Source organism: Cavia porcellus, unplaced genomic scaffold (genome assembly GCF_034190915.1).
Source record: "Cavia porcellus strain 051 isolate PalLab524CR breed Dunkin Hartley unplaced genomic scaffold, mCavPor4.1 scaffold_26, whole genome shotgun sequence".
Classification (NCBI taxonomy): domain Eukaryota; kingdom Metazoa; phylum Chordata; class Mammalia; order Rodentia; family Caviidae; genus Cavia; species Cavia porcellus.
In genome coordinates, this window is record NW_026947509.1 from 12,691,279 (window position 1) to 12,714,730 (window position 23,452).

The 23,452-nt window shown below is 52.7% G+C and overlaps 1 protein-coding gene across 1 annotated transcript; it reads left to right on the forward strand.

Moving 5' to 3' along the window:
• Positions 1-344: 344 nt before the first annotated feature.
• Pacc1 (proton activated chloride channel 1) lies at positions 345-23,167 on the forward strand. The gene is made up of 8 exons (XM_003474211.5): positions 345-530; positions 3,215-3,311; positions 11,984-12,193; positions 13,177-13,328; positions 16,917-17,059; positions 17,703-17,847; positions 20,313-20,420; positions 21,858-23,167. Exons 1-8 carry the CDS (start codon positions 495-497, stop codon positions 22,017-22,019), a joined length of 1,053 nt encoding a protein of 350 aa, XP_003474259.1. The 5' UTR covers positions 345-494; the 3' UTR covers positions 22,020-23,167.
• The last annotated feature ends 285 nt before the right edge of the window (positions 23,168-23,452 follow it).

The following is a 23,452-nucleotide window of genomic DNA, read 5'->3' on the forward strand; positions in this document are numbered from 1 at the left end:
CTCATCTTTACAATCAGGAGAAAAACGTTCCCCTTTCACAGGGTTCTTTGCAGGATTAAGGGCATCCTGTTCACGACACATACTAAGCTCTCTCCAGACACTGATTATGGTTATGAACTGCCAGGCCACGCAAGCTTCCTCTTGTAATTACACATTAGGCGTGCTTCCTCATCTGGCCAGGCCTGCCGTTTCCACTTCACATTCATTTTCTCCACCCGTACCCCAGCAACAAAGAGAGGAAGTCAGCAGTCGCAGGCACGCGCCTGTCTGGCTCAGCTTCGCACCCCACCCAGAACTACATTTCCCGGAGACCCCCGCGCGGCGGGGAGCCATGCGCATGCGCCGAGCGCTGCCAGCCCGGGTCTCCGGGACAGCGCTCAGAACCGGAGTAGCCACGCGAAGCCGGGGCGGTCCTCGAGCTCGGCAGCAGTGTCTCCTCCGTGCGCCTGCCTGGCCGCGGCGGGCTCAGGTGCGCCTTGGGCCTGCTCAGTGCCATGATCCGGCAGGAACGTTCCACATCCTACCAGGAGGTAGGAGCGCGTGGGGCGCGGGAGGAAAGACTCTGTGGGGTGTGGGGTGTAGGGCGTGGGGCGGGAGGGGCGACTCGCGTGCTCCGAGTCCGCCTGGCGCGGGACAGAGGAGGGTCCGGGCGGCGGCGGAGCGAGGCTCTCAGCAGCAAGCGGCGGCGTCTGCGCCCTGAGAGCGGATGCGTGCGGGGCGCCGCCCCCCAGCCCCAGGCCTGGGCCCCTGGCCGCGGAATGACAGGGACCCGTCACCCCGTCTCAGGGGCCGCCTTCTGCCCCCAGCTGCTGCTCCCCGCTCTGGGTCCTTCGCCCTAGGCTCACCTCCTCCCGGGACCCGCCGTGCACTTGCCAGTCCTTTGTCTGTTGTCTGCCCTGTGCTACGGGCACACGCGGTTCCTTTACACAGCTCTTCCTCCAGAGCCCTCCGGTCTCGGGTCTCTGGGGACGCGGGCTCCTCTTCCTCTTCCCCCGCCCCCTGCTCAGACCTTGGTCCCCTCCCTTGTGCTCCCCTTGGTTCGCCAAGCGAGGCAGTTCTGCAGCTATTTGCTGCAGAGTGTGATACTATGTTGCCACCTCTCCCTGCAGGGTTTTCCAGCACAGATCAGATTTGCTTTGAGGCCCTACCAGGTCCACAGAGCAGTTTCTGTTCGTAAGACCTGATGCTGCTGACCTTGGTCTGCCCAGAACGGTCCACTTTCCCGCATAGCCGCGTGGCCTGATGCCTCATCTCCCATTACCTGGGCATCTTCTCATCTTCCGGGGCTCTAGCCACACTGGAAACTCACTGTGCAAAAAAGAGCTGGGGTATGGAAAGTGCCAGCAAGTGCCTGGCCTCGAGATAGCAGCCGCTCAGGATGCGGGCAGTGCCAGCTTCTAGGGAGCTTTGGATCCTTATTTGTCAAGATCCTATCTGGTCCACTGCTAGCTCCCAGTCTCCGCCCAGCACGGCTCAGGTTTACAGGCAGGGATGCCGCCGAGCTGGATGCCCATGGTTCTGTCCCTTGGAGGGCCCCCTCTGTTTACCTTGTTCAGTCCCATAACAGCCCAGAGAATGTCCTGCATCTCTCTTAATGAAATCATTCTGAGCATGGACCTGGTTCTGAGTTAGGCATCTTTGCTGAGAGAGATTTTGCTTTGGGACATGGGGGATGCTGGGGATTTGGCTGGGGCCAGGCAAGTTGGTGGGCCTGGTGTGGCTTTCAGGGAGTCAGGAGGGGAAGTCAGTGGGCATCTGGGTGAGGTGGGCATCGAAGAATGCTGTTTTCCTGGGACTCACATTGTTCTCTTCCTTTGGTTATTGAGGCTTTGGGGTACTACTGTGTGCGCTGCCACGAAATGACCTGTACCTCCTGGGGCCTTTCCTGGCCTCTAGGCCCTCTCACATGTGTTGGCTTTTATGCTGGCGGGGGGTGGGGGTGGGGGGGTGGGGGGTGGGGGGTGGGCTTTAAACAGGAGATTTCACCTGAGTCTAAGGGGCAGAGTTGGAGATGTGGAGAGGGAGAGGAAAGAAAAATAGATGCATGACAGCTGCTCTTCTGCTGGAGTTGGATCCCCAATTGAAATGAAGACCTGAAATGAAGACGCATGAGCCTGAGGAAATCTTGGGCACCTTATCCCTCCTACACCCGCACAGTGATAGCGCCTCTGCCAGTCCCCTCCTTTCAACCCCAGAGACTGTTGATTATCATGTTTGCCTTCTGCCTTCCTCAGTGGCACAGCTGCCCATGGTACAGGTGAGGGCCCTGATAGCGAGATTACCAGGCTGCTGATTAGCGCAGTCCCCTGGACTGCCCACTTTCTCTGTCAATTGCAGCCCAAGTTGATGTTTAATCAGCCTTCTCCAGAGCTCAGACCAATTTCACTCTTTTTTTTTTCCTCCCTCAGCAGACTCAACCACATTTCCTTTGGCTTTGGGAAGTGGTTAAGGTCATGGGCTTTGGAACCGGACTAACAGGGGACTTGTTTTCTAGCTCTTTCCTGCCTCTGTAGCCATGAAAACAGTAGTGAGTTGAACCCCCTACGGTGCACTCCTCCCCTAAAATATTCATTGAAGTTCTAGCCTCCAGTACCTTAGACTGTGGATGTTTGTTTATTGGTACCAGGAATCGAACTCAGGACTTTACCCTTGCCAGGTAGGCGCTGTATGTGACTCTTTAGAAATAAGGTCATTTCAAGTATGGTTGAGATCATGTTGAAATAGGGTGGGCCTCTAATCTAGCATGACCAGTGTCCTTAAAAAAGATGACTCTGGAGGGTCACAGGCACAGGGAAAATGTAAAGAGGAAGACAGAGAGTGGAGACAGAACGTGGAGCATTGTTGTTGTCATCACTAGGAGCTCAGAGGGACACATTGAGGATGTCCTTCCTTAACTCTCAGGAGCAGCCAACCCTGCCCACACCTTGATCTCAGACTTCAGCCCCCAGAAGCACAGGCGAGGACAGTCCTGGCGTTGGTAGCTGCTCGCTTTATGATAAGTTGTTTTAGCAGTGCTGGAAAGGAGTAGGCAGGAAGTTCCTTGTGTTTTCTAAGCTTCATTGTCCTGATCTATAGAATTGGCCTAAAACACCCCATATCATTGGTTTTGTGTGTGTGACAATTACATAAGTAGCAGCTTCTGCTTTCTCATTTTAGTCTAGGAAAGCAAAGACGATGCCACCAGCCTGTTCACCCACTTTGCTTCTCCCCATAGCTGAGTGAGGAGTTGGACCAGGTGGTTGAGAACTCCGAGCGAGCGGACGAGCGGGACAAGGAGGCCATCGAAGTCCGAGGTCCGGGTGCTGGCCCAGGTGAGTGGGTTCGGAGCCTGCAGTGGGTGTGCTGTGCCGTGCCTGCAGCTGGAGGCCTCGGTGCAGACGCCTTGCAGCCCTGGGAGTGCGGGAGCCCCTCGCCACCTCTGCCCGGTGTCAGGTCTCAGGTGTTGCCCTAGTTCTGAAGCCATGCATATTTCACTAGCCCGAGACGGAGGACGTGGCGGTGCCTGGGCTGATGTCTTCTGATTCCCTCATTGGAGCAAGCGCTGAGGCCAGGTCCTGGGACACAATGGCACGTGTTTTCTTCCCTAGGAAGCTGCAAGCATGTGGGCCTGTGCTGTCTGGGTGTTTCCCGGCCCCAGTGCTCAGATCTGTGGGGTGAGGAGGTTACTGTCATCACTGGGGGCCTCCAGGCACCTCGGCCTCCTTGGTCCTGAATTCTGTACTGCAGCTGGCCTGTCTTGCCCTGGAGCACGATCCCAGGAAGGCTGTGTCCCAGCTTCTCCATCAGTCCCATTTGTACCCTGTCCAGCCCTGGATGTGGAATGTGTGCTGCAGGGCCCTTTTGTCCCCATCCGTGACCTCACGTACGCCTGTTCTGCTGCTTCAGTTCCCTGAGTGTCCCCACACTGTTCTCATGTCACACAGATATTCCAGACTTCCACACCCCGCGTGGTCTGCTGCTCGGGCCGTGGCAGTGGATTCCTTCCCGCCTTTGGACCCTTCAGTTGTTTCTTATTTTATTTTTCTGCCCGCAATGTCTTTCCATCTTCGCCAGTTAATGCCTAATCATTCTCTAGCTCTCTGCTGGTTGTTTTTTTCTGCAAGGCCTGCCTGACTTCCAGGCCATGATGTCATTTCCCATCCTCAAGTACACTCTCCATGCCCCGCTCCTTTGCCGTGGTCACTGCTGGAATGTGTGTGTGTTTGTGCATCACTTGCAACTTACGCCTCTTCTGCTCCAGCGGGGCTCCTGGAGGGCAGACACTGGCTATGCAGGGAACTTTGCTGAGTGAAAGAATGAATGAATGGAGACCCAGCCAGACTTCGCCTCTTGGGTGTGTTGGGGATGCCGAGCTCCATTCCTATAGTTTCCTGTGTTGGTGGGGAAGAAGAATAAGGCATGAAATTGTCATCCTGTCTGCTGTGTGACTGGGAAGGCTGAAAGGCAGCTGACGTTTCCTAACGCTGCCCGCCCTGGCTGGCTCTGTCATACCCACTGCTGCGTTGAGCTGCCCTCCTTGGCTTCTGCCTTGTCCTGGCCTGTCCTCTTCAGGGTGCCCGGTTCCTCTCCTTTTCCGTGGAAGTCCCTCTTCTATTGTCCTGCCCTCCCCACAATCTTTTTTGTCTCGCTGTGTGAGAGGAAGCCTGCTGTATTTCATTTCTTTTTTTTTTTTGTATTTTTACCGGTACCAGGGATCGAATCACGACCACAGGCTTGCAAGGCAGGCGCTTATGCCGCTGAGCTAAATCCCCAGCCCCTGTATTTCATTTCTTTCCAGCTTGTTTTACTTACTGTGTCCTCCACCTCCACCCGTGTTCCTGCAGGTACACGGTTTCTTCCTTACATCTGACTGCTCCACCACCGTGCACAGACACCGTGTTTACTGTACCCCTACGTCTGTCAGTTGCCTCGGAGCGGAGTCCACGCTTCCTGCCAGCAGTAGCACAGTAGCCAGGGTGTGCGGATCTCAATGTCTTTGGGTGTTTACCCAGGAATGGGGCAGCTGGATTATGTGATGGCTCTGTTTTTAGCTTTTTGGGGGAATCGCTGTGCTGTTTTCCGTAGTGGCCATAGTCATTGACATATCCACCCTCAGTGTATGAGGGTTCCTGTTCCCCACAACGACAGCCTCAGCAGCATGTGTGTCTGTGTGTGCTTAATAACAGCTGCTCTGATTACAGTGAACGCTTTTCTGATGACTACAGATATTTAATTTTTTTAAAAAAAATTAGGTTTATTTTATTAGTGTGCATTTGCCATACATAATGCTCACAATCATCCCAGGAAGTTGATGTCACATGACCAAAGCTCTGAACCATTTTTCCATCTATCTGTTGACCATTTCACTTCTTCTGAGGAGCGTGTATCAGAACATTTGCCCATAGTTTGATTGTATTACTTGTTTTTTGTGTTAACTTTTTGAGCTCTTTATATGTTCCGGTTATTAATCTTTCCGTCTCTCCTTCCTTTATGTGTGCTTTGATCTTTATTGCTCCTTGTACTGATTGCAGGTTGAGTTCTTGTTTTCTAAGACCTTGAGATGTATCATTACATTACTTATTTGAGATCCCTTTTTCGGATATACGCACTCATTTTTTTAAGCCATCATTAAACTAATATTTAACTCCACCGAAGTTTTAATGACAGTGCAGTTGTCTAGATGCTGTTTATACAGCTGGCATTCAGGCAGCTCGAGTGCAAGACTCAGTAGTACTTGCTTTTGTTTACAAACTCTGCTCAGAAGTTTTAGATGCTGGAAAACAGCATAAGGATTTTCATCACCATATAGTACAGAAGTATTTTTCTTAAAGGAAGTTTTCATGGCATATAGTTAATGGGAAACAATAAAAATGGTATATAAACAGTCTAATAAAGTCTTACTTTTTGTATTATGTATTGTTTTCTTTAAAACGCGTGCAGATTCCGGAGATGTTTCAACAAGTAGGTCCTGACTTAATTTTGGATCCTAGCTGTAAGGAGTGCAGCTTCACGTTCAGCAGCATAGTGGTTTAATTCTCTGGTTCCACTTTCTTGCTGCTCTTGCTGCCTGCTGGTCTCATGCGTCTGTATTCTCTCATTTGAAGGCCAGGGCATGAGGTGGGAACCATTAAGTTGCCTGGCAATAGACCTGGCTGAGTACCACCTGCCAGTACAAATTCCAACCCAGGCCACTGCAAGAGGCCTTGCACTCCTGCAGGTCTGTTTGCACAGGAAGCTCATCACTTATCTCCTCCACCCCTCAGTCCCTTCTTCTGGACTTAGCAGTGATCTTGCAACTTGCAAGTCCTCCAGACAGATCTCCTGATCAACTTCCAGTTGTACTTTCTAAGACAATCCTTGAGATTTCAGTTCAGGTGTTTCGTCTCCAGATCTTCAGTTCTGCCTGCCGTCTGACTTCTCCCTTTGGCTCCTGTCTGTAGAAAAAGCTGGTTAACCAACCCTGGCTGGGCAGGGACGCAGGCCAGTGCCATGGTTTAATCTGCTGAATTGTGTCTTGCAGTTTCTTCAGTCTCTGTATATCGTCCTGCTTTACCACACTCCAACAGACTCTCTTCTCCACGGCACTGGAGATTTGCTACTTCTTTTTTCTTTTTTTTGAGGTTGACTATTACTTGCTTCATCTTTTTTTTCTGTAGTTTTAAGTGTTTCTGTAGTTTTCATAGTCAGTAATTCCTTACGTGTATTGAACCAGGTTTTTGGAAGCTGTTCCTTTTTATCTGCTTGCTTTTCTGTTGTAACTTTTCACTTGGACTTTTTAAGTGCAAGTCTGATGCAGGCTACTTCTAACAGTCTTCAGCCTGGATCTACTATCCGAAGGGGGTTTCAAATTGTTTAACTTCTCATTATATTGCTCTCTTCTTCTCCTTAACTGTTCTTTATTTTTCAAATACAATTTATACCCTTTCTACTCTTTTATCCTTGTAAGCAAATCTCAAATTGCAGAGTTTTCATTTCTTTTTTACTTTTTCAAACTTTAATTGATTTCACTTTTATTTCTGATAGTCCCCTGACTTTGTTTTCCATTTTTTCAATTTTTCTTCTAAGTACTTCATAGTGGCTTGAGCTCTGTTAATTTATGGCATGAATGAGCCCTGTGTTGGTTACTTTTTTCTCGTTGCTGAGACAAGTTACCCGATGCCTAAAATGAAGGAAGGAAAGGTTTATTTAGCTCACAGTTTCAGTCCATAGTCTGCTGGATCCAAGACAGGGTGGCTCATGGCAGAGGGCCACAGTTCCTGGTGGTGGAGAACAGAAAAGCACCAAGCAAAAGGGCAGGAGACAGAAAGCAAGCCTCTTCCCCTCCTTTTTATTGTACGCAGGCTACCCGCCCTCACACCCATGATCCCAGCATTGGACCATGAATCAGTCACAAACTAGAAGCCCACCTCTAAAACACGCCCAAGACTGCATGAGGCTTGGGGGAGGGGAATCCAGACACAAACCATAACAAGCCCCATCCTGGATTTGCACTGGGCTCATGGAGTCTTTTCATTCTGGGAAACCTGCTGTTGTAGCCCTGACTCTCCTCAGGCTCAAGCCTGTGGGTTTTTGTGATTGCCAGTGGGAGTAGGAGGTCAGGGGTCTCCTGGTGAATGGTTGATGCTGGCTTTGCTACTGAAGGGCCCCTGGCCTGACAGCCCCAGCAGTGAGGGTGCCTCAAGCCTTGTCCTTGACAGTCGATGGTGAGGGCTCAGACGCTGTAGGAGAGGTAGTGACAGGAGCCACAGTACCTAATCGTGAATGCAGTGTTGTCACCCAAGATGCAGTGTCAGGGTGGCAGTAGAAAGCATGGTGTTCCTCTCCTGCCTCGGTGGCAGAGCCCTTCAGTTCCCTGCTTGTCCTGAGCACAGGGTGAAGTGGGGGCCTGGTGGGAACCTCATGGACACCTACCTTGGCCTTGCATGGGTGTGCGTCCTCACATGGCCCATCTCAAGCAGACCAAGCTCCCTGTCTGCTTGGACTCAAGTGTGGTATCCTCCACTTTCTCCTGTGTTACATTGCCTGTCCCCTACCATGCAGGTGGCCCAGTGCATGGGCTTGGGTCAGTTAGTCTGTGGGACCCAGGGGATTCTCCCAGGCAGGGTGGTGGGCTGTCGGGTCCAGAGGTAGGAACGTACAGGGGTTCTGACTCTGAGCACAGCCCACACTCAGCCAGCAGCTCCTTTTGCAGAGGGCTGGTGGCTCTGTCCTGGGGTGTCCTGGGAGATGATTGTAGTCCTTTTCCAAAGTGAGGCTGCTGGGTGGATTGCAGCTTGCTTAGTTAAGTGGGCTGCAGCCTGTGAGGGTTGGAAATGTCCCCTGAGCTGTGCTGGCTGGCACCCACACTGACCACTGTGGGGTGGGGGTGGGGACACTTTCATCCTTGGCTGTAGAAGGAAGGCCCCTCCTGGGCCATGAAGCTGGGGGGCAGAGGCTCGCATATTTTGCTTTTCTCCTATGCTTTCATCCCAGGTCCCCAGATCACACAAAATTCCAGTCTCTGTCTTGCTGACTGGACTGCAGAATCTCCCATGACCACATATCTCGGTGTGCAGCTGTGCACACGTGCTTTGGTTCTCTGTGGAGGCAGGTGCGGGCTGGCGTGCTCTTTCCACTGACCTGTTCTTCTGAGGATTTTTTAGAGAGCACCAAACCTCTGTGAGCACCCTCCGATGGGAGCCTCGTAAGCCACAGGCAGCGGTGCAGCTGCCCCAAGCCCCCAGGCTTCTGGGGCAGCGAAGCCTTTGGTATCTCCTTGCATTCATTTCCTTTTGTTTCCATAGCAAATTGCCACAAACCCCCTGGCTTAAAACGACATTTTATCACCTTCTGGTTCTGGGCTAAAATAGGTGTCACTGGGCTAAAACTAAACGTCCATAGCGTGAGTTTGTTTCTGGAGCTCTGGGGGACAATCCGTTGTCCTGTCAGCTTGATAGGGACTTCCTGTGTCCCTGGCTTGTGGCCTCTTCCTCCGTCCTCAGCCATCTTTCTCTAGTCTCATCTCTGAGCCACCCTCTCCTGCTCCCTGGGTAATCCAGTGTAGTCTCTCCTTGCCCTCCCCATCGCCCTTCTCCTCTCCCCTCCTCCTCTCTGTTTTTGGCACACATGCCTTAGGCTCACCACCACTGCACCGGGATGCATCCTGAACCACTGAGGTTAAATACCTTGCTCTGAGCTGGTACGTAGTGGTGCTCCTGGTGTACCTGCTGGAAGTTGAGACACGCGGGGAGAGAAGGCAGGCAACCACGGACAAGCTCCTCCCTCCTTCTCTTGAGCCTTCCCTGGCCTCTCTGATGAGACCCCCTTTTCCCCAAATTCATGTTTTCCTTTGTAGCACTTAGCACAGCTGACAATCAGAGACCCTGAAGATGGGTGACATGGGCAGGCAGGGTGGGGGAGCCAGAGGCCCGCACATTCAGAACGTGGTGCAGATTTCGTGTCTGGAAGGGACTGACCGCCCCCTCTCGTGATCTGCTGTGTGACCGTAGGGGATGCTGGAGATAAACCAGATTACGGAGGGGAGTGGTTTACTTTGGCTTTTGGAGATTTCAGGCGTGTGGTGAGGAAGCGTAGTGGGACACTTGGTAGAGGGAAAGTGGAAAAGAGGAAGAGGGGCTGGGGCTCAGCCCCCCCCCCCCTCAGCCCCCAGCTTGAAGTTTTCACCCCCTCTCTCCCAACAGCACCGCTGTGGGGCACACGGCTTTAATATGGGACTGGGGGCACATTTAGATGACAGCACCTGGTGATACCGCCACAGAACCTGCTCAAGAGAAATGAGAAGCTGGGTCCATGTTCAAATGTACACATGAACAAACACAGCAGCGTCATTCCTAAAGCCAAGAGGAGGAAGTAACCCGAATACCATCAGCTGATGATTGCTGGATAACAGAAATGTACTCATGCGATGGGATATTGTTCAGCAGTGCAGAGAGATGCAGACTGGTTCTTGCTCGCAGCATGCAGGACCCCCAAAAACACTGCTTGACGCGAAAGAAGGGTCAAAGGCCACACTTGTGATGCTGTGTGTGCGAATTGTCCGGAGCAGGCAGTGCATAGAGATGGGAAATGGGTTAGTGTTTGCAGACCCTAGGAGAAGAAGGACCACTAATGGCCAGCCTTTTGGGATGGCTGAAGTGTTCTGTAATTAGCTGGTGGTGATGGTTGCACGCTTCATGAATGTACTGTAAACTACTGATCTGTTTTCAAAAGCATACATTTTATGGTATGCAAATGCAACTGACACCAAGCCCCAACCCACCATATCCCTGAAAAGAAGCCAGAGATGTAGGTGAAGCCTAACCTGCTGTTCTCTGCGAGGTGCCGGCTCCCAGGGTTACAGGCATCCAGCCAGGCGCCTTCCTCTGTAGGGGTCCCATGGTGCTTTCAGAGACCAGATTGCCCTCTGAAGACTCCCTGGGGGCTGGCTGACAGCCTGTGGCAGGGCGGGGCTGGTGGAGCAATTCTGTCAGGGATCCGCACAGTCTCCCCCAAGTCTTTGGAGTGTGAAGTTCCGTCTGCTCATTGCTGCCTGTGGTTATCTTGGTGTTGGTTCTTTTTCCCTTTACTGTGAGTCACAGTTTCTCCTTTCTTCGGTGTCTGGTAATTTTTTATTGAACACTGGCCATTGTGAGGTGTGTGCTGTAGAGATTCGGCACCGTTATACCCTCGTGAAGATGTTTTGTCTTAGTAGGTGTTAGTGTGGCGAGTCTCAGGCTCAAATCCCTGTTGCCCTGTATTAGCAGCAGTGAAACCACTCAATTCTCTTTCTGTTTTCAGCTCCTATTTTTTGCCTCTGACCCCACTCCCACCTCGACCCACAAATGACTTGAGCATGTTAATTATTCGGGAGTTTGTCCCATCTCCAGCTCCTTCCCTTTCGGGCTTTTTCTTCAATCTTGTGACTCCTCTCCCAGCCTGGACTCTGTCATCCTGAGCCCTGTCCCTCAGAGATTGGCACGTGTCCTCAGGCAAAAGGTTACAGATTTACAGATCTCACCTCTCTACTTCTTCTTTTCCAAAGGTGGACACTCCTCTGGTTTACCCCGATTTTGATGGTATTCAGATTTTATCATTGCTGTCTGTGGCAGGGGAGTACAGCTGTCATGATTGGAAGACACAGGCCTTTGGGCTTGCATTCAGACTCCTCGCTTGTGCCAGCCTTGTGCCAGCTGTGCTGTGGAGGCAGGGCTTTTCCTCAGGTCACCTCAGGCTTACACAGTGGACGTGCACAGGAGGCTGATGCCCAGGGTCAGGACGCCAGCTGCAGGTGGCACCTTGCTGTGTCCTCATGTGGCCTTTCCCATGTGCACATGTTCTGGGGTCCCTTCCTCTCGTAGGGATCAGGGCCCCACCCTTACAACCTCACTGAACTGTAGCTCCCCAAAGGCCCTGCCACACTGTCAGAATTCCACGCTGTCAGAATTCGGGGTTGGGGACATAATTCAGACCACAGCAGAGTGGACTCAGCTCAGGATGGTGCAGGTGCAGATAGGGAGGTGGAGCTGCATTTCAGGGGTGACATGAGGATACGATTAATCAATCACCATGTGGGGCAAAGGGCCCCTGTGTCTGGGAGCAGCGGGCAGCCCTGGGATTCGGTTGTGGGCAAGTATGACTTTGTGCTAGCCCTTATGAGCTGACAGCCTGGGGGAATAAAAACTTAGGGATATTGCTGTGGGATGAAGTGGGGGACTTACAGATGCCCTGGGGACATTGAGGAAGGGGCACCCACAAAAATGAGCAGGTCAGGGAGGACTCCCTGGAAAATACCTTCCTAAATCAGAAAGCATAGGAAGATTGGAGCAAAGGGCAGGGACACCTGGGTCGGCCGGCCCTTGCTCACAGGTTCCTGCTGCCGGGAGCCCAGGCCGTGTGGTGTCCTGCCCTGCAGGGAGGGTGCAATGTGGCTTCCAGGGACCCTGTGTTAGGACGTGGCCATGGGGTAGCCTCGCCTTGGCCCCCTGCCCCAGCAGCTAGGTCAGACCCCAAGGCTTTGCCGTTTCAGGCCTGGACAGCGAGTCGGCCTCCAACAGCCTGCGCTTCAGCAAGGCCTGCCTGAAGAACGTCTTCTCTGTCCTGCTTATCTTCATCTACCTGCTGCTCATGGCTGTGGCTGTCTTCCTGGTCTACCAGACCATCACGGACTTCCGTGAGAAGCTTAAGCACCCTGTCATGTCCGTGTCCTATAAAGAGGTGGATCGCTACGAGGCGCCAGGTAGAGCTATAGGCGGGCAGGGCAGGGCAGGGCAGGGCTAGGGTGGGGGTGTGGGTGCTGGGGGAGCCTTGTTGAGAAGTGGGGTCATAGCTGGGCTTGAAGAGCATGTCAGGCCGTGGGGTTTGTGGTGGGGGAGGAGCTGGGCAGGGACATGTGGTGCTGTGGTGACAGTAGGTTGGGGAAGGGTGGTAGAGAGGAGGGCCCTGCCTGGAGAGGGACTGCAGGCCACAGCGAGTACATCTCCTGCCCTGGTGGGATGTCTGGTCCCCCATGGGCTGCCATCCCTGCCCCAGAGTGGACCCTGGAGTCACGAGGGAGGGGCAGCCTGAGCTCTATGGCTCCAGGCCTGTGCACCGGGACGTGCCACCTGCCCTGCCCAGGCACACTGTTCAGCGGCTGGGGCCAGAGTTGGCGGACCCTGCTGCCCAGGCTCCCTGGCAGCCTGGCCTGCTGTCTTGTGTCCGACCCCCCTCTCCCATGTCTGCTGTGGCTGCTAAGGTGTTGCTTGCCCACTGGCCTCTTGTCCCTGTGAACATCCACCTCTGCTGTGGGTGCTGCTCTCTGCGTTTCTGCCTCAAGTCCAGGGCATCAGTGATCAGGGAGCCGGGGTGGGCACCTGGCTGGGCTGGGGCCATGCTCCTGGGCTGCCACCTGCATGATCAGAGCAGAGATGAGACAGAGGTGGTTCTGGGCTTCCCATGACCCAGAGGTGCCCAGGCCATCCGTGGTAGATGATGGGCCAGGGGCAGGTGCAGCTGGGCTCTGACACAGAGCTGACTGTGGAGGAGGGAGGGAGGGAGTGTGGGTGGCTGCAGGCTGAGGTGGGGTGGGGCCCTTTTCCTCCACTAGACTCGGAAGGTGCAGGTGTGGCTTCCTCTCTGAAACTCTTCCTGTCTCAGGCTGTTTCTGGTGGCTGTGAGGTGCTTTCAGGGGCGTGGCTGGGCACTGTGACTGCAGATGCTCACTTTCCTGTATGTGCCCAGGTATTGCCCTGTACCCTGGGCAGGCCCAGCTGCTCAGCTGTAAGCACTACTACGAGGTCATTCCACCGCTGACAAGCCCTGGCCAGCCCGGCGACATGGACTGTACCACCCAGAGGATCAACTACACGCACCCCCTCTCCAATCAGACCGTGGTAACTTCTACCCCCACCCTGTGCCCTGAGGGCCCGTTGTCCTTCTGTGAGGCCTTCTCACCTCTGCGGGCATGGGAGCTGGGAGATGATGCCCACTGGGTTCTGTGTGAGTGCGGGGACTCCTGGCAGTGGGATGAGCCCAACGCCAGGACTGAGGGAGTGGCTGCTGTGACACAGCGATGTGTGTCCCCTGCCTGGCCACTCGGCAGAATCGGATACTTTCTGGAACCCTAGGTGTCCAGGTGAGAGTCCAGCTGAACCATCACTGCTGAGCCTGGGCCCCGGGCCCCACATTCTGAGCCAGTTTACGAGTGAAGAGGACTCCTGGCCTCGCTGTCACCCAGCAGGGTGATTGGCTGGGGGCAGTGACGGGATGAGGCTCTGGGTTACCTGGCGGAGTGGCACCTGCTCAGGGTCCGAGTTGCAGAGGGGCTTTGTTCAGGGTGATTTACGTCCTGACTGTGACCTTCCGGCATCACATAGACTGGCTCCCTCACTTGTCCCCTCTGGGTGTCCTACTGACACAATCCTCATTTCTGCAGAAAGCATAGGAACAGAATAGGATAGGGGGACGCTGACCCGCACACTAAGAAGGGGTCACAGGCAGACAGAATTTTCAGGAACTGGTGCAAAATACAAGCAGCAGATTGGGTTGACAGAGTCAGCAGATCAGAGAAGCCCCGGCCCCAGGCCACTGCTGCCCGGTGCCAGCTCAGAGTCGCACAGTCAGAGAGCAGGGCTGCGCAGGCATCCACAGCCTTCACCCTCGTGGGGTGACTGTGGAGGTGCTGTTCCCCAGTGAAGCCCTGCTGCTTCACTAGGTGGCTCATGATGGCCCCTGCAGGCAGGCGAAAAGTACAGAGAAGCGGGCCAGCTTGGGGAGACTGCATCCTGATGCTCGTCACCCACACCTTTCCCGCTGTACCGGAGCAGCGAAGTTGTGGTCCTGTAAAGCCAACAGCAGAAGATGAGGACCATGGAGAGCAAGCCAGGTCCTCTCGGGAAGCGGGAGACTGAGGAAAGTGGTGTGTAGGGGTTGTACCTAGAAGACACTGTCACAGAGACTGTCAGGACTCACAGCCACCTCCCTTAGGGACACCTCCCTGTCCTCCAGCAAGGATGCTCTGAGGCCTCCAAGGCCTCTTTACCCCGTGACATAGCCGAGCTATCCAGGAGCTGTGTGATGAGGGTGTAGAGTGATCTCCCCAAGAGAAGGGGGTGCATGAGGTTGCTGCTCCAGAGCCATCCTGATGGGCTGGCTAGTTTCTTCAGTTCCTGCAGCCCTGCTGTGAACTGAGGAAGAGCTCCTCTCCTCCCGTCTGTCCTGCCCACCAGCTCAGCTCCTCAGGAGGAATTCAAGGCCAGCCTGGGCAATGCGGCGAGACCCTGTCTCAGGAAAAAGTACAAATGAACAGGGGAGGACTAAGGTCTGAGCATTCCAGCTTCCCTGGGGCAGGGGAGGGGTGAGGTGGGCCCTGCCACCTGCCGGGAAGCACTGCTGCCCCAGACTCTCATGCTCTGGCCTGGTCCTGATCCCAGTGGCCATTTCTGCAGTGACAGGAGGAGCCCTGCTCTGCCCATTCCCACTGTGTCATTTGGAAAGTGATTTTGAGGTTGAATTCACAGACTAGGAGGGGCTTGTGACCCCATCTGCTCCCTCCCGAGGCTGTGCAGGGAGCAGAAGCGTGCAGACCACACAGCCCCATGGAGGTCTCGCCATGCTGAACTCTATTCATCTTCAGGCTCCTGTTGGCTCTCTGGCCTCTCATGCTCCTGGTGTAATGGTTGTTCCCTGGCCTGTGGAAAGCCCTGCCTTTCCAGCCCACGAGATCTGTGTCTGTCCCCGCACCGTAGCTCACTCTTGCCCTGCCACCCAGTGGGAGGCCGATGCCGCATCTGGCTTTTTTGCTGCCTTAACACACGATTCCAGGTTGTGTGGCCCAGAGCCTAAGGTAGGCCTCGTTCTGGCGCAAATCACGTCCCGGACACAGTGGCTGACAGGAGAGAGGCTTCTCTTGTCTCAGGAGCAGCCTGGGCGTACGGGCAGGGTGGTGCTGTGTCTGGCAGTGGCTTCTCTATGTCCCTGCCAGGCCCTGGGTGTTGTCCAGCTCCCTGTGGTCGGCATTGGAGCCAGGGAGGTGAGAAGTGCAGGGTGAGTTTCTCCCTGCTGAGGAGATGGTGTGGACCATAGGGGTCGCCTTCCTTTGTGACCTGCAGTCTTGGAAGGGGAGGATGATGGAAACAGGACCTTTAGCCCTTTTTGTCACAAATTTGTCACAATTTTGCTAAAGCAAATACCATGCAGAGGGTAGAAATAAATGGACAGATAAGAACAACCTGAAGGATGGGCAGTGACATTGATGACAGCCCTAAGAGCTGTGTCCAGCTCAGATTGCCAGGAGGCTCAAGCTCTGTCCACTGAGGTTTAAGTCACGAGTGTTTTTGCACAGCCCAGAGGGTGATTGTGGATTTCAACAAAACTTGTCAGAAACAAGCAATGCTGTTCCTTCAGTGTGGTTTTAATGCCCCACACATCTTCAGATCTTTTCTTTTTCATTTTTTGGTTCCGGGATCAAACTCATGACCTTGGGCCTGCCAGGCAGGCGCTATGCCTCTGAGCTACATTCCCAGCCCCAGATCTGCAGTAGGAAGCATGAGAATTAAATGCCACATACAATCCTCAGTGTGGTGTATGTGTGAGTACAGGTGTGCGTAACATTTTGTGAGTACACTTTTTTTTCAGTGATTCGTAGAGCAGTTATAAAGGTTTTCTCACATTAATCCATCGGTTTAGTTTCATCACGGTTCAAAGTCCTAATAGATCTTTTTGTGGACCTGAATGAGCTAAGGTGCATTTATAAGAGCTCATGTACAGAAATGACCTGGACACATGTGAGGGAGGCAGGAGCCACAAGGAGGGGAGCTGCCTGTGAGTATCACCTTCTAGACCGTGAGAGGACGGTATCGCGGTGGTGTGTTGGCACCAGGACAGGTGCACATGTGTGGCAGGCAGAGTAGTGCATGTGGACCTCAGCATCACTTAGGATAAAGGAGAGGGGCATAGGGGCTGAAAACCCGGTGTCCTGTGTGCTGGTGGGAGTTAGACTGCTGCTACGCACTACAGACAAAACCAAAGTCATAAAAACTCGCTGTGTGTAACAGTGGCTTATAAGAGTGCTATAAAGAAATAGCGAGACTATTGATCTAATTTTGACTTGCTTTAGCAAGCAAAACCCAGCAGCCATAAAGAAAGACTTCATGTATTAAATGTAAAGCTTCCGTGTAACAAGTGACATTGGAAACGAAGTATGGCAGCCTGCAAGGAAGCATTTGCACCCAGAGCAAATGAGTGACCCTCCTCACTGAATGAAGCCCAGAGTTCCAAGTGCAGCCAGCAAGCCAGCGGGCAGAGGTGCAGTGTGGGCACTCGGGCGCCCATGACTCCCCAGGCTGGCCCGCTCTGGCAGCAGGTTCTGGCCGAGGTCTCCGCAGGCTTCGAGGCCACGGCTCTGGGCTCCCTGGGCCGCCTGGGGTACGGGTCTGCGTGGCGCTCCTTGTGCGGAGACTCTGGCCTTTGTCTTCCTGCAGAAATCTGCGCTGGTGGTTCGGGGGCCTCAGGAGGTGAAGAAGCGGGAGCTGGTCTTCCTGCAGTTCCGCCTGAACGGGAGCAGCGAGGACTTCAGTGCCATCGACTACCTGCTCTTCTCCTCCTTCCAGGAGTTCCTGCAAAGGTGGCTGTCACAGTGGACAGTGGCCTGTCACTTTCTTAAGGCCCTTTGCATGCTGGGAGTGGAGGGGGTGGCATTGGACCGGTCCCCCTGGCCCAGGGACTGATAGCCTTAGCTCGGCTGCTCTGGTAAACTGGGATGGAGGAGCTTGGCCGGTTGGGTGGAGCAGGAGCTGCTCCCCACGCTTGGAGCCTCCCCTCCTCAGACGCTGCCCTTTTTCTGCATCTTCGCAGACAGCAGGGAGGCCATTGCCTGCTGCCCCTGGTCCTTCCCTCCCTGGAACCAGGGCCTCTGTCCTCCTTACCCTCTGTGCCACCCACAGCCCCCACCCTGCGCTGCTTAAAGCCTGTCTGTCCCGTTCCTTCCTGGGGGACTTTTGAAGCACTCTGGGCCTGTGCTTTGCACTGAGGTCCACGTGGTGGGTGTCCCCATGGCCGGGTTCTCCGAAACCTCTCCTGAGAGGCCAGTGAACGCTGCTGTGGACTCTGCTTCTCTGGAGTCCTTCTTGTAGGTCCTGAGTGCTTTGCACACACATGCATTGCTACAGCATGGGGATGGGTGGGCGAGTGGAGGGTTCTCCCAGTGGGGGCACCAGCTGCTGCCCTCAGGCCTGCTCATGCGTCCCCTTCTCTCCACTGCCCTCAAGCCCAGACAAGGCGGGCTTCATGCAGGCCTGCGAGAGCGCCTACTCCAGCTGGAAGTTCTCGGGGGGCTTCCGCACCTGGGTCAAGATGTCACTGGTGAAGACCAAGGAGGAGGACGGGCGGGAGGCGGTAGAGTTCAGGCAAGAGGTAGGCGGCTGGAGTCGGGTGGCGTCATGGAGCAGGGTCCAGAGGGTGAGCAGAGGGAACCCCAGGAATCTGTGCCTTCTCTAGTGGCCCAGCTGGGCAAGCAGCCACAGTCACTGCGCCCTGTGGGAAGGCCAGTCTCTTGTCCGTTGGTGTCCAGTGCCTGGCTGCCACACCCATGGCCCATGGTGCAGCAAGTGATTATTTGCAAGGATGAGATTGGATCAGCAGGGCCTTGAGCTGTGTGTGATGATCTGCGGGGAAGCCGGCAGCAGATCCTGGCTGGCTTCGTGTGTTTATTGTATCGTTTTGTTGTTGGATGCTTTCAAATCCGTGCAGCACAAGTACAGTGATAGCACGTGTTCTGTCACTTGTGCAGCCCTAAGCGTGTGTGTATTTGTGTTCAGATGTCTTCAGTAGCGGGCAGTCAGATCAGAAAGCTTTCAGTCCCCTTGCTTGGCACCAGGAGTCTCCTGGGGCTGGGGTCTCCTGATGGATCCTTGACACCTGGGCGTGGGGTGTGGGAGATATGCCTGGAGCTGGGATGGTCACCTGGGTTTGTGTCCTACACACTTGCACAAGCCCTCACCTGGCCCCACCGAGGGTCTGGGGAAAGAGGTGTTGATTTATTTACCTAGGGTTCAGGTGCAGCCCACCTAGCCTGGCTTTCCTTTTTTTTTTTTTTTTTTTTTTTATTTAAAGAAAAGGAAACGAAAAAAAAAAAAATACATGGAGATTAAAGAATAAAAGGGTAGAAAAATAATACTAAATTACAGACAAACAAAAGGTAAGAAATTGCCAGTTGATAAGTTACAAATTGTCTTCTTCGAAATGGCTGTTTAGGTTATAGAATTAAAGTATTTAGAATGACATTCAAAAAAGTGACCCTACAAACCATTCTGCTCTATGGCCGAACAAAAGCTCCGTAATATGATTATCAGTCCCACCTATTTGTTTTACATCTCTAAGAGGATAAGGTTAACCATATCAAAACAGAACAGAACATTAAAAAAAAAAAATAAAAAACAATTTAAAGAAATACAGATTTCAAAGCAAGTCCACTGGAGATCTACCTTATCTAACTGTCTCTAGCTTCTTACAGATAGTTGTCCCTAACTTCACCCACTTTCTATACTTATTGCATATTATAGAACTAATAAAATCATTACAGGATGATGGAGTCTTTTTAGGTCCTCAAGTTCCAAATTAGGGAAGACATTTCCAACTACCATCGCGTCTCTCATTCTCTTTGTGATAGCCGTCCCCATCTCTGCATATGCTGAAGTTGAGCTGAAGAAACCAGTCCAGAGTCATTTTAATCAGCAAGCAATAGATTGCTAGAATTTATATTATAATGCTACAAAATAAGCCTCGAGTTTTTCAGGTCTCTTCCTCAGAGTATTTGTTCCTATCTTCTCTGTATTATAGGGAAAACCAATTCATAACAAGACAGCGAAACAATTTCCTAGATAAACATGCAATGGATAAGACTTACAAAACTATAATATAAATGATCTTCCGTAGCTACTATGTTTTCTCTTGTTATTTTCAATAGATTTGTCGACAACACTGGCTTATTATAGTTAAATATACTATCACCTATTTTTATAAAAACTTATCTTTGACTGCATTGTAGTATTTGAGAGCTGTTACTGATTCATACCAGTATGGATATCCTTTACATCCTGTCATGCTCAGAGTAGTTTCCTCTACTTTTAGGGTTGATTCTAACACGCATACGGATTTCAAATATAGCCTGGCTTTCCTAATGGCTCCACCTGTGATCTGAGCGAAAAGGCTGAAAACACCGGCAACCCTAATCTTAATGCCGTTCAGTATTGACCAAGTTGGAAGTTGTGAGCTCTTTTGAACAAAACTCAAGGATGTTCTTACCTGTGCTTCAGAGTTTGGGATCATTCCTTGGCCCTCTGCGCTGAGGCGCAGATGACACGGTGGCCCTGTGCTTTGGGCTGGTCTGGCTGGGTCTGTGTGTCCTGTTAGCTGCACGGCCAGTCCAGGTCGTGATGCCAGTATGCACAGTTCACCTCCAAGTGCTTGCTTGTAGGGATGTTTAGCTGAGTGGGTCTGGGCGTGGAGCTTTGAAGGGTTGAAATACCCAGCTCTGAAGATAAGTATTCTAAGATTTGGTGTTTTGATTGCTTTTACTTGTGACCCTGATGTACCCCTTACCAGTGAGTGTGGATGCCTGATCACACGTTTCAGTGACAATCCCAAACTCCTCCTTCACATCCCAGATCTAGATGTTTCTCAGAGAACCTGAGAAACCATGGGAAAATGTTAGCTTCGGTCCCAGCTCAGGATCTTGTGTAACTGAGGATTTTCGGTGCCCGCCCGCCTGCTCCAGAGCTGGTGTCAGGAGAGCCGCAGTATGGGACTCTTTTCCTGTTCCCTCCTTTCTGGGACCAGGCAGGGGAGGGCCCCTGGGTAACTGTCTCCTTTGTGTCTAGACCAGCGTGGTTAACTACAATGACCGGAGGCCGGCCGCTGAGAAGAGCGCCCAGCTGTTCTTTGTGGTCTTCGAATGGAAAGATCCTTTCATCCAGAAAGTGCAAGACGTGAGTGTCATTTATGATCACTGGGGCCCGTGCCCTGTGCACTGTCCACGGGCTCCTTCCCGCAGGCTGTCCACCTGCTGTCCTTGTCTTCTTAGTGTATGAAACAGCTTGGAGCTCATGACTCTGACGTCGCTGTCATTTGCGTGTAACTGAGTGCTGCTAGACTTGTCTCTGGGAAGGTGGGAACCTTGCTGTCCCCTCACCATGTACCTAGTATCTAGCAGAGTGCCTAGCACAGAGTAGCTGCTTAATAGAGATATTAAATTAAGCAGAAAGCATTACTGTCTGGATGACTAGTAGAAGTCATTCTTTCTTACAGTCCTCTGTAGGACAGGTACTTATCTGTGGGCAGCCCAAGCAGAACGGTACAGATCATTAAAGCATCAGTTAACGCCGCGTGCTCAGACTCTCAATCTGGGAAGGGGAGGGAGACTTGGAAAGCTTTGCTAAAAGAACATTATTAATGCGGCACCCAGTGGGCCAGTCCTTGGTAACTGGCATTCCTGTTATCACACACCTGTATTTTTTTTTTTTAATTTCTTTAGTTTTTCTTTTTTCTCGTGCCAAGAATTGAGCTCAGGACCCTGTGCTTGCCAGGCAGGCACTCTGCTGTTAGGACAGTGTCTTGGCATCAGCATGGCGCTTAGATACGTGAACAGTGGACCCAAGGTGGAATTCCTTGGAGATGAGAGTCATATCCCTGTCCCTTAGCTCTGCGAGGGGCATGGTTGGCCAGGTGCTGACCTGCAGCCATCTCTGTGGAGCCCTGAGCGTGAGGTGCCTGCAGGGGCTGTCTCTCAGGCCTCAGCAGGTCAGCAGTCAGTAGTCAGTCGTGGACCCCCGCAGTGCCCTGCCTTAGGAAAGCACACAGCATCAAGTGTGCGGTCTTCTGCTTTGAATCACTGATGCCAGCCAGTGACTGGAAGGAGCCTGTGGGCGAGAGCCCTGCTGCCCCCAGGGAGGCCCAGGGGCCTGGTGGCTGGAGAAAGCACAGAGCACCTCGGTCTGGACTGGGCCAAGGAGGGGAGGACAGTGCCATGGGCAGGAGAGGGAGCCGAAGCAGACCTGGGAGTCTCAGAGACGGCAGGAAACTGAGGTAGCTGTGTTGGGAGGGGAAGAGAGGAACTGACCACCTCCTGGGCAGGGTGCAGTTTGAGGGAAATTTACCCCAAAGCAGAGCCGCTTATATTTGGATCAGGCAAAAACAAACAACTCAGTACTAAATATATTTTTGCAGAGATTTTCAGGAAACCATTTTTGTCTCCCGGAACCAGTGTTTTACAGGGAGGGGCTCATAGCTGCTCCTGGACCAGCTGTGGCCTGAAAGGTAGACGGAGGACAGTGACAAGGTTTGCAGCCCAGGTGTTTTCCTGGCAGTGGCGATGGTCCTGAAGGTGTCTGGTGAAGCGAGCCAGTGACCTTGTTTCTCTTTCGCAGATAATCACAGCCAATCCTTGGAACACAATCGCTCTTCTTTGCGGGGCCTTCTTGGCATTGTTTAAAGCATCCGAGTTTGCCAAGCTGAGTGTGAAGTGGATGATCAAAATTAGGAAGCGACACCTCAAAAGAAGAGGTCAGGCGACAAACCACATAAGCTGACACACCTGCGACTCCCAGACCTGCCCACGCCCACGGAAGTCCTCACCGCTTCCACCCCATCAGCCTCAATCCTGTACGCACTTGAAGCAAGGGACCCAGCAGGGAGCAGCAGCCTGTCCCAGGGGACGCTCCAGCGGGCCGGAGAGAGAGACCCCCGGGACAACCTGGAAGCCGTTTAAGTTATTGACGAACATTTATAGAGTTGCCTTGCATACTTGTGAGGAAGTGCTCTTCTTCCCATTTGGTTCACTGTGTAGTAAGCTCTGGCAGGGTAATTAAGACCTAACACTTTCTCCTTAGTTTTTTCTTTTTTTAATGGTTTTTCAAATGGAGAAGTGATTTTCTTTCTCCAAAAATCATAGCAAGCTGTGTGGCCCCGCTTTGGAAGCTCGCACTGTACACAAAGGAGGGCAGACCTGGGGCTGACGCTTGCCGTCTGTTGTCCAGGCTCTGACTGAGACTGTACGGCCACTGCAGGGATTGCAGTTCTTACTGGGCAGACCAGCGCCTGCCCGCTGGCTGAGCCTGTGTTGACGAAGGTGAGTTTAGATAAGTGATGCATCAGAAGCAGTAGGAGAGAAGTAGACAGTGGCACCTAGCCAGTGTACCTTGATGATTTCATTAACAGATTAATAAAGGTTGGCTCAATGGGAAAGGAACGCGTGTGCCAAGATGAGGATCTGCCAGTCGGCGAGCACCAGGGTCCTGCACCCACAGCCCCGCCTCCAAGCTGGGCAACTATGTGTGGGGGTGCACACGGCGACCAGTGACAGGTGGCTAGGAAGAGGACGGGCCAACTTCATCACTAAGCTGGCTGCAGGGCACTGTGTCCTGCAACACCATCAGAAAGGGCTACCTGGTGACCCCCGACACTTTGGCAGTGAGCACCTGTGACACTAGGTGCTGTGCATGTTGTCTGCTTCAAGTTTTAAATTATTTATGTGTATGTCCACTGCATCCAGAGGATGTGGCAGCCTTTCCTGAATTTGCAAATGGGCTTTAGTTGATACAAAGAGGAATAACTTAATGGGTAAGTATGGCTTTTTTTTTTTTTTGTAAGCTCATGTTTAACAGCATCAGGAAGCTTTTTTTTCGGCTGAATTATTATAAGTGAATGTGTAAAGCAATATTAAAGCCTTGAGATTTTAGCCTGGTCTCTCTGTAAAACTGACTGCAGGACAAATGCAAAGCCAAGCATGAGAGTGTACAGGAGCTTGGGTGTGGCAGGCTCAGGGCAATGCCAGCACTGCTCTGGGAGGCCCCCTGGCAGGGAGTGGAGAGCTGGGCAATTCAGTGCAACACTATCAAAATTTAAAACAGGACAGAAGGAACTGGACGCAGCTCAGCCAGAAGGCGCTGGTTTCATTCTCAGTGAAACCAAAACAAAGGCCCATTACATTAACCATGGAACAAGGTTTTTATTAAGCTGCTCT

Excerpts from the sequence above, each read along its gene's own strand:
- Pacc1 (XM_003474211.5), top strand. The coding sequence starts at position 495 with ATGATCCGGCAGGAACGTTCCACATCCTACCAGGAG. Across the intron at positions 3,312-11,983 it reads AGGTCCGGGTGCTGGCCCAG|GCCTGGACAGCGAGTCGGCC; the intron begins GTGAGTGGGTTC and ends TTGCCGTTTCAG. Across the intron at positions 17,848-20,312 it reads CGGTAGAGTTCAGGCAAGAG|ACCAGCGTGGTTAACTACAA; the intron begins GTAGGCGGCTGG and ends CTTTGTGTCTAG.